This window comes from Channa argus, chromosome 7 (assembly GCF_033026475.1).
Source record: "Channa argus isolate prfri chromosome 7, Channa argus male v1.0, whole genome shotgun sequence".
NCBI lineage: Eukaryota > Metazoa > Chordata > Actinopteri > Anabantiformes > Channidae > Channa > Channa argus.
The window spans coordinates 14,660,345-14,670,318 of record NC_090203.1 but is presented as its reverse complement, the minus strand read 5'-3'; the positions used below and the strand labels follow the sequence as shown (position 1 = coordinate 14,670,318).

General features: G+C 35.5%; 1 protein-coding gene across 1 annotated transcript; it reads right to left on the bottom strand.

Annotated features, from left to right (window-relative positions):
* Window positions 1-253: 253 nt before the first annotated feature.
* LOC137130856 (uncharacterized) lies at window positions 254-8,525 on the bottom strand. The gene is made up of 22 exons (XM_067511486.1): window positions 8,463-8,525; window positions 7,613-7,667; window positions 7,143-7,517; window positions 6,762-7,049; window positions 6,381-6,677; window positions 4,792-5,169; window positions 4,423-4,710; window positions 4,043-4,336; window positions 3,532-3,573; window positions 3,086-3,424; window positions 2,688-2,984; window positions 2,468-2,582; window positions 2,273-2,320; window positions 1,782-1,808; window positions 1,595-1,639; window positions 1,482-1,508; window positions 1,354-1,401; window positions 1,210-1,236; window positions 1,069-1,107; window positions 909-974; window positions 761-794; window positions 254-503 (listed from the first exon to the last, which is right to left on the bottom strand). Exons 1-22 carry the CDS (start codon window positions 8,466-8,468, stop codon window positions 495-497), a joined length of 3,144 nt encoding a protein of 1,047 aa, XP_067367587.1. The 5' UTR covers window positions 8,469-8,525; the 3' UTR covers window positions 254-494.
* Between the last annotated feature and the right edge of the window lie 1,449 nt (window positions 8,526-9,974).

The window sequence follows — 9,974 nt, the reverse complement described above, 5'->3', positions numbered from 1 at the left end:
CCTGAATTTTTATTTTTATTATTCTTAGTTTGCATTCTTACACTACGATCTTTCAAATTAAAGTATTTTTCATTACTCTACATATAGTGAAAAAGTGAAAACAGAAAATTAGAAATGTCTGTCAATTTATTAAAAAGAAAAAAAAACACTCAAACAGCAATTATAGCCTTGAGTCCTTTTGGGTATGAGGCCACAGGCTTTGTACACAACAGTTCTTTGTCTTGTACTGAATGTACATAGATTAATGAGGGAGAAATAAGAATTTAAACGACTGTACAATCAGGCTTCAGCATACAAAAAATGAAAAAACTGAAGAGGGTCTGAAATTTTTCTGAATGCACTGTGTCAGGATATTAAATTGCCTAAATGAATACATTTATAATTAACATCACAACTGAGCCACTGTACAGTAATACTTATGATTATAAAATAAAAACTGCAACATGGTGTGATGTTTCCAAGATGTCTTGAAGAACTCGAACGTTTCCATACACTTAATAAAACTGCAGCAAATTGAAAAAAAATGTTAATTTATGACAACTTCAAATTGCTCTCTACAACTTTGTAATTTCAAAAAATGTAATAAGCAACATGGTTTATTAGTGTGTAATACTGAAATTGTGCTTGTCAAGTCACAAAGTCAGGAAATACAACAAGCCTTTAGTCCAGAAAAAACTCTTTTAAAATCAAAATTAACTGGAGCTAAATGTAAAAATCATATTCTCCTGTAAAAATCACCTCTCATGTGTGTACTACTAACCTCAGGCCTGACAGAGTGAGGAGTTTTCCGATTCCTGAAACACAAATATAAAAGTAAACAGATAATTAATGTATGACTAAATTAAACAGCAGCAGAAACTGTATTTATTTATTTGAGAGCAGGGAACAACTGTGTTTTGAAATCTCACTTTTTTGGAGATGGAAATCGTGGCTTGGAGATTTGGTTGTCATAGTCGACAGTGACAGTATTGTTTCTGTAGGAGGAGGAAAAATTCGCAGTGTCAGTTTCTGTCTGTGTTTTCTATTAGGACTCCATGATGTAGTCGAGGAACAATGATCATCACTTACAAATAGCCAACACTGAGGTTTGCAGCATGGTCTTGACGTCTGTAAAAATCAAAATATTATGTGCATTATTTGACAGTGTCTTAATGACAGCTGTCTTATTATGGCACAGTTCAATATAAAAAGATGGAAATGGTATTGTACCTTGAAAATCTGCTCCAAAATGATTGCCTATAACAAGAAAAAAAAGAAGATAATAAAATAACAAATAATAAAATTTAAAGAAATAATCAGAAAAGTTTAAAGCCAGCAAAATGTTTTACTGAAAAATATCTATCTAATATCTACCTGGGTTTCCTCTCGTTTTTCCACCCAACACGCCCATCCTCTGCACTACTGAATAAGAAAAGTTAAAAATGTAAATGTGTAAGTTCATTTAGGGACTAAAATCAATGTGTAGCCTTGGATGATCTTACATGGAAAATCGGCTCCAAATGGACCTTCTGTGTAGAAAGCAGGAGGTTGCTATTTGTTAGTAAGGTTGTACTGAATTTGTCCAATTTCTAAAAGAAGCAGTGTGCTGACATACCGTTTCTCTGGCCTGGGAGGTCTCTCCCTGTTATCAGGGTATCTCCTGGACATTGAGATGAAGAAACATTATTTTAAGTAAAACAGGGTAAAACAGTAGCTCATCAATTTTAAGTTTATCACTGACTTATTCCACAGTAAAATGTGACGAGGAAGAAAAGGTTTTGAAGCAGCTCAGTCAAACCTACCTGGATAATCTGTCCCATAATGATCTCCTATGAAAGCATGAAAGATGTATTCAGAGTCAGAGATGACATTAAGTCTAACAAAGCACAGATGTCCTGATTGTTTTAGCTGATTAACATAAGCTGTTTTATTCAAGCTTCACACCACGTAGGCTGTTGGCGGAATAGTAATAACAACTCATAATACAGCAAGTGTACAGTATGGCTGTGATGAACTAACCTTATTTTATATAACTCTGCTGATACACTTGTGCATATTAGAATAGATTTAAATAATATTTAATGTTGAGATGTTTTTGTCACAGGTTTAGTTCTTCCTGCAGAATACTGCTCCTCTCAGAACAGCCCTTCGGATAACCAATTACACCAACCTCCTAATCCAACTGTATATAATACTGTGTACTTTATTAAAATAATGGTATTCTTCCTAACATGTCATGGATGTCAAATTATTGGTTTGGTCATCATGCAAACGTCTTGTTTTAACAACATGCCTTTTCTCTGGCCGGGGTGGTGGTGTCAGTGAGTCGTCTGTATGATTCCTGTCGGTTTGAAAAAATGCTATAAAATCATCTCACAATTTACTGTGATTAATCACACAAATCATAAATTTAACATTCTCAAAAGACAGCATGAACTGATATTATCAACATACTGTAATATGTCCAGTTGAAATGTTCATTTTGTACCTTTTCCTATAGATGGACACTCCAAACCATGCAGCTATGATGATTATAATCAGGACTACAATTGAGACTGGAATCCCTACTGGAAGAGAGCTTGTCATCTGGTACATCAGTGATCCTAGAACATTTTAAACTTGTGAAAATTTATTAAAGGAAATACACATTTCAATATATGATGTAAAAGCAATAAATAGACAGGACAGTGCTCTGGATGTTCTCTAACCTTTCACATTCAACTTGACTGCGCTGACTTGTTCCTTGTTACGCCAGAAAGTGGCAGTACAGTTTAGGTTTTTGACTCCATCTCCTGCAGGAACTATGAAAGTGATTGTGGAGGTCGTCTCCCAGAGGCCTTGTGTCATCTGGGTGTGCATGACCTCACTGGTGAGATTCTGGACACTCCATGAGAACACTGGAGGATGTGATGGACATGTGTGTTTCACAGAACATGAGACAATCAAAGTCGAACCAGCATCGACTTCTGCCGGAACTGAGGTCATCACTGGTTTTTCTGGAGAAGCTGAGCATGTCAAACACAGAGTACTGTTATAACTTAAGAAGTTAACAGGTGAATAGTTCTGCAAATTTCAATAAACGTATTAGTTTGTAGTGACTCCACACCTTTCATAACAATAAATACGCAGCTGTTGTTGAATCTGTATTTTACCATGTCATTTTCTGCACGGAAACAAAAAGGTCCATTGTCAAAAGGCTTGATGTTATCAATCTCCAGTGAACAGTTTCCCTCACTCAGATCTCCTAACATTCTCGTGCGGTCCTTGAAATGGTTAATTACATGGCTCCGACCATTATGGAAGACAATATCCCCATTTTTTCTGAACCAGATGCCACGTTCGAGAATCACATCTGCTTGGGGCTGGAAACTGCAGGGAATCACTACACAGGACTCGGTGAGGCCACTGAATCTGGAAGGAACATCAGCATCCAAACTGTGGGGCACTGTAAAGAGTGAGAGAAGACATGATGGGATCTCTGTAGAAATTAATCCTCATGTAACTTAACATGACAGAAAGGTGTATTGTCAAAAAATGATAAATTACACCCACCACCTTCTTCTACATCTATTTCATCAGCTGGTTTGACATATTCTGAAAAATGACCACAAAACAAATAACAATTACTTTTTTCAATATTATGTCTTCATTCTAGCAAAACTTTGGCATTTTTGGATATTCTCTTATCAGCCTTTTGACAAAGTGATTTTATGTGTGTTTATGTTTATGTTTCAAACCTTTTCTTGGCTCCAGGAAATTACTGGATGCTGTAAAAAACATTATCTGGCACATAGAGAAACACCCGTAAAGAGTGAATTGTTGCATTTTGTCTCAGTTAAACAGATAAAACATAACTGGGTAATTACTGAGCAGTAGAGGGCCCTTAGGTGGATTTTGTGTTTGTTTTTTTGGATGCAGTCAAATGTTGGCTGGCTGCTGACTTCATATTTAATAGACAAATAGGATAGTGCTGTCAATCTTCTGGTCAAAAATTTCAACAAAAAGTTAATAAACAGAACCCTTAAAATCGAAAAACCATGGTGTATGATATGTTGGTACTCACTTTTTATTCCAAGTGTTGCGGAGTCTGAGGTTTCCCCAGTAAAAAACTGAGCAGTGCAGGTCAGAGATTTGCCATTATCCCCCAGAGAGCCAATAAAGGTCAGGTTTGATACTGCTTTATGAGTGTTGCTCGACATATCTGTGATGTGTAATGAAGTCTGCATGTCCTTGTAGTTCCACTCAATGGTTGGTTTGTTTTTCACACATTTATAGAAAACAGAACAACTGACATTCTTTGCCACACCCTCTGTTACCTCACCAAGGGGCTTATCCATTGTGATTTGTTCATATGGACCTGAACAGAAAAGTTCTACTAAGGATTAAGGCTAAACAGGAGTATTTACTTATATAAATTCAAATAACATCTTATACTGGACTCACATTCAACATTGAGCCTGAGCTCACTTCTGGCACTTTGACCACCACTGTAACTAACAGTACACTCCACACTCCGGTCCGTCTCTTTAACGGTCCACGTTCGCTCAACTGTCCTTTGCCAAATCCCATCAGACACCAACGTGTCCACAGTGACATCGTCTCCATTTGTACCATTTAGGGTCAGTGTGGGGGGTGCAGAAACACATGTGTGTTGCACGCTACAGGACACTCTGCTCTGCTCTCCCACCCTAGGGATACTGATGATGCTCAGCTGTGGCTGCTGTGCTCGGTCTGTAAAATTCAAAGCAAGAATAGTAATTTGCAGAATTGGATTTGCATAGAATTGGGCTTGTAATGTATTCACATACGTACCTGAAACAATAAGCTGAGTAGTTTTTTCATAAATCTGGCTGCCCAGGGTATGATAGGAAGTAATAGGGTTCACGTCTACCCATGGGTAAAGTCTGTCCTGGTTGTGTGACATGTCTAGTTTTTCAATCTTGAGACTACAATTCCTCTCCCCAACAGATCCAATCAAACTGGTTATCCCATCAAACTTTGTAATAACAGCCTGTCTTTGGTCATATACAGCTGGATATTCTTTACTCCGGTACAAGTACCAGATAATTCGCAGGTCAGCAGGCTGGGATGTACTATAGGTGAAACTGCAAGGAATGATGATGCATGAGCCTCTCATGCCTGTGATGCTGCTAGGGGTAGTGAAGGACCAACCACGGGAGAGCATACTTTCTGTAAAAGGAAGAAACATTTAACGCAGATTTTAATCTTTAAAAAGTGTAGCACACAATGTTCCTGGACCTTTTCAAATCCAGAGATATTATGACCCCACTCATTGCCTTTTGAATTGATGTGGCAAAAATATACATATTTATTTTTCTTTTACACATCCAACAATTATCTGTTTGCACTCCACACATTTGGCCCTTTAACTATTAAGCACTTTGATCACAAACTTGCATCTATGGTGAGTCTGTTGACGTGGTGCAACAGTATAAAGATTTGGGAACAATAACTGCCAAAAACTTAACTTTTGAGAGTAACATTGACTCTGTGTGTGTTGGCTCACCAACATATGCATTTATATCTTAAACCTTTTAAGGTTGCTCTTTTATAGAAATGTTTGGTTCTTGTTTTAGTCGTTTTTAACATTTTCTTTTATCTGCTGGCCTGGGTCTCTTAACTTGAAAAAGAACATCAACAACAATGAAAAAAGTTTGGAGAACATCTCCACCTCTGCCACTGTCTTTTATCTGTGTATTTGCTTAGGTAAGGTAGGGTTTTTGTTAGAGGTTTTTGTTTGTTGTTTTGGGCATTGCTCACATGTGAAGCAAATAAATAAATACCATTTGGTTTTGGAACACTTGCTCTTGCTGGCTTTTGCTTGGAAAGGAAATAATGGGGAGCACATACTGTTATGCCTAGGTTCCCCTAGACCAGGGGCATAACTTGATTTGGGGCGTAACATGCTGTGCAGAAAAAATGCTGAAACTAACCTTGATAAACCTGTAAGTTGATACAAAAGCAGAGCTTTAAAGTAAGAAACCATGTTTGTATTTTGGTTGTCACTTTATCATACTTTATACTATTTGCTAGTTCTGTCTTTAGAGAGAAAAAAAAATCTAAAAAAATTGTAACTTACAAGAATTAAATATAATTAAACATAATAATTAAGCACAACTATAATTTTCCTTTTAATCATGTTTGACATTATCGCTTTAAACAATGAAGCTCTGTGAAATTATTACAACCACAACAACAACAACAAAAAAACACTCCACTGGGTTTTTAAAGTACTGTAAGAATAAATTGTATACTGAATCAAATTCGATCCACATACTGTTCAGTTCAGTTGTATAATTTTGGTAACACAGTGGATGTGCAGAGCTGATGTGACACAAGTTTCCCAAAATGCTGGTAAGGTTATTAATATCTCTACTCACTCTTTACACGTAGGGTAATGCTCTTTTCATGCCTCTGCCCCTTTTTGGATCTTGCGTAGCAAGTCAGAGCTCTTCCGTGGTCGTTAGCTGAAGCTTTCATTGTCAGTGTAGAGACAGTGCTCCACTCACCATTTGTTATTTCTCTGGTATCAGTGGAGGCTGGCATTCTGTCATAGTTCCACGTGAGAACTGGTACATCTTTAGAGCATGTGTAAGAGGCAGTGCAGGTTACTTTGCTTTCATGTCCCTCTAGAAATTCAACAGATGTAGTGCTGATGGTCAAAGGTGAAAAGGAACCTGAGACACAAATGCTAAGTATTAACATTTTAGGGTAGTGTAAAACAAAAACTGGTGTCTTTTTCTTTCAGATTCATCACATACATTCTGCACTTAAGATTTCAGAAGTACTTGCAGTTCGATCACCAGTGTGTTTGACATAGCAATTCACAATTTGTTTGTCTTCTATTATGTCCAATGTGCCTACTAAGGTTGTTCTGGATCTGCCATCAGACATGGAGACATGAACTAGACGCTGGCCTTTCAGTGGGATGTTGAGTGTCAGAGTGGGTGGATTAGAGGGACAGGTGTGATAAACAGAGCATTCCACTTGCACAGCCTTTCCAACCTTCTTATCTCCATAGATCACAAGTTCTGGTTTCTCTGCTCTGTCTTTATAATGAAGATTTAAAGCCTTATTATTGAGATTAAATACAAATCTACTTAAAAAAATAAATATTTTGTAACCACATAATAATTAATTACCCGTTACTTCAATTGTCACGGTTGTATCAAAAAATCGGTAGGTGCTTCTCCCAACGTTTTCTGGATCTACCCAGGGATAAATCTTCTCTCTGTGGTGAGACCAACTGACTGTGTTGAGCTCTAGAGTGCAAGATTTAAACTTGTATGGTTGATGTGTTTTTCCTTTAAATTTATCAATGACATTATTTGGGTACCAGCTGTCATAAACTAAAGGATATCCCCGGTTTACATACTGGTACCAAACCACACGTTCTGGTCTTTGAGGTGGATACTGATGGTAGTCAAAACTACAAGGGATGACAAGGCAGGAACCCAACATTCCTTTTATGTGTCTTGGCATTTGTACCTGCCAAGCCCTGGAACTGAAAATGTATCCTGCAAGTGAATCGTTACATGAGAGGAAAATTAAAATTGTAAAAATGTAAAAGATTAGACCAATGTTGAGTATGTTTAAGGTATATTTGTATTACCTAGAATATAGAAGTTCAAAAAGAAGTAGCTAAATCCAGTCATCTTTCCCCACACCTAAAGTATATGTGAACATTTATATTTTAATTTTATACATTTAAAAATACACAAAGCAATAAATAAGATAAAACTAAATAACTGAATCTTTTTAGTTATCAGAAGTATACCGTCTAGGAAACTCAAATGCTGTTATAGAATAAAGTGAATACATGCTTGTTTCCTAATGTTAAAGGGGTACTCAGGCAGTTTAGTATTGAATTTTAAAAAGTTGAGCACTCAGAACAGATTTAAAAACTATCAAAATAACAAGTATTATCAAAATATTAATATCAATATTAATAGTAAAAAACTCTCAAAATATCAATTTAAAGTAGAAGATGTCTAGGTTTCCTTTCTGATATGTTTCGAGCAAGTCTACAAAAGCTGAGTGTGTGGGAAGTGATTAAAGGCCTCACCCTCATCTTTTGCTAACTCTAGACTATTCAACAAGAACAAGTTATAGGGGTGGAAATACAATCACTGATGCCATACATGCCTGTCTACATATTATGTGATCAGTGTATATATTTTCTGTATCAAACAACAAAACAGTCATACCATGGCTGTCTTCAGACAAATTTCTGGTTAAAGAAAAACCTACAGGTTTCTCTGAAATAACTTGAACTGACAGAATTAATCAAACAAAATATAGAAAATTACAGAAAACAAAATCTAACTTTCTTTGTAACAAAGTCAAAAGTCTAAATTGTTTTATATTTTTAATTAAAAATACAGCTGTCTGAGTCTTTCAGTATATAAACTAATATTAATATAAACTGTGCTGTACTTTTCATAAAGATCAGACCAACTTACCTTCATATGTGACAGTTAAAAAAGTGTTGTTATCAAAGTGTTTTACCAACTTCAAAGAAAGTCCCTAACCACATAATGTTTTAGAAACCACCCCTTCAATGTGGGCGGGGGGAGGTTTTGCTGATGACAAGCAGAGAAAAGGTTTTGAAAAGTATTAACCATCTGATTCTTCTCAAAGTATGTTAAAATCCTGTTTAAATTGATTCTTAATATCTGCAGTACAAACCAATGTAACTTAAACAGACTTCAATTATATCGCTGACAGAAATAAATCAATAAATGCACAAACATTGTAAATATTGTTGACTGTAAATGATATCTTTGAATTATATTTCAAATACATAGCTTTAGCTTCTTCCTTTCAATGTAACATCATATAATTTCTTTATGTGATAAAATGTATGTGCTCCAAATCTGTATTAATTCCAGTATTGTACTGAAATATCAAATACACTAGACTGGTGTTGAATATATATATGTGAATGCATATAAATTCTTTAAACAAGTTTTTGACATTTTGGTATGATAAGATTGATACCATGAAACTGAAGCTACTCCATAATTTAGCATAAATTACCTTACAAATCTATCTTACAGCACCTTTACATGTTTGTTATTTTTATTTATTGAAAACATGAGGTTTATGAGAATTTTAAATTTAGCCATGCTAGATGTTCCCCTGCTTTCAGTCGTTCTGCTAACCTAAGTTTAGCAGCTCGGTTGCTGGCTGTATCCTTACATTTAACATAATATTATAGTTCAGACATACTCAAACCAGAATGAAAACCATCTCTTCTTATGTTGCACTCCAGTACGACTCCACCACCCACTATGACCTCAATAGAAAACAAAGTGATAGTTTCAACTTTTAAAAACTGAGAAATTATCTTATAATATATAAAATAATAATATATAATAATATATAAAAATATATTATAATATCGTTATGCAGAAAATAAAACTTGCTTTAGCTTTAATAGGTTTGTGAAACATGTGAAACCTAACAGTAAAGGCTGTCATGCTAAACCACCATCAATGTCTTTTCCTGTCTAATGTGCTCCATGCTTTCTGTACAAAAAAGAAGAACAGAAACTATGCAAATGTCATGTATTATATAAAAAAAAAGATCGTTTATGTGAAAAACAACCATAAATAACATCTCTGCACATGCCATTTAAAATCAACATCTTTCATCTACCACTAAATACAGTGTAAATATAGTGTATATTGTCAAACATGACAATAACATGCATGTATTTGTATTTGACAGCATAGAAAGAGACAGCAATCATATGAAATGGTCAAAGATCATTTTTGAGTGTCATTTAAAAGTTTAAATACTTATGTTCTGCATAAAACAACACTGCTGTTGCAGATTCCAGCAACACTGAAAATTGATTGCCTCACATGGACAACATATCAGCAATCCAGCAGCCCACTGCATATTTTATGGAGAAAAAGGTGACATGTACAGCTTCTGGTGTAGAAAAGGAGAAGCAGAAAAACCAAAAT

Excerpts from the sequence above, each read along its gene's own strand:
- LOC137130856 (XM_067511486.1), bottom strand. Across the intron at positions 4,337-4,422 it reads GCTCAGGCTCAATGTTGAAT|GTCCATATGAACAAATCACA; the intron begins GTGAGTCCAGTA and ends TTTTCTGTTCAG. Across the intron at positions 1,108-1,209 it reads TTTTGGAGCAGATTTTCAAG|ACGTCAAGACCATGCTGCAA; the intron begins GTACAATACCAT and ends TGATTTTTACAG.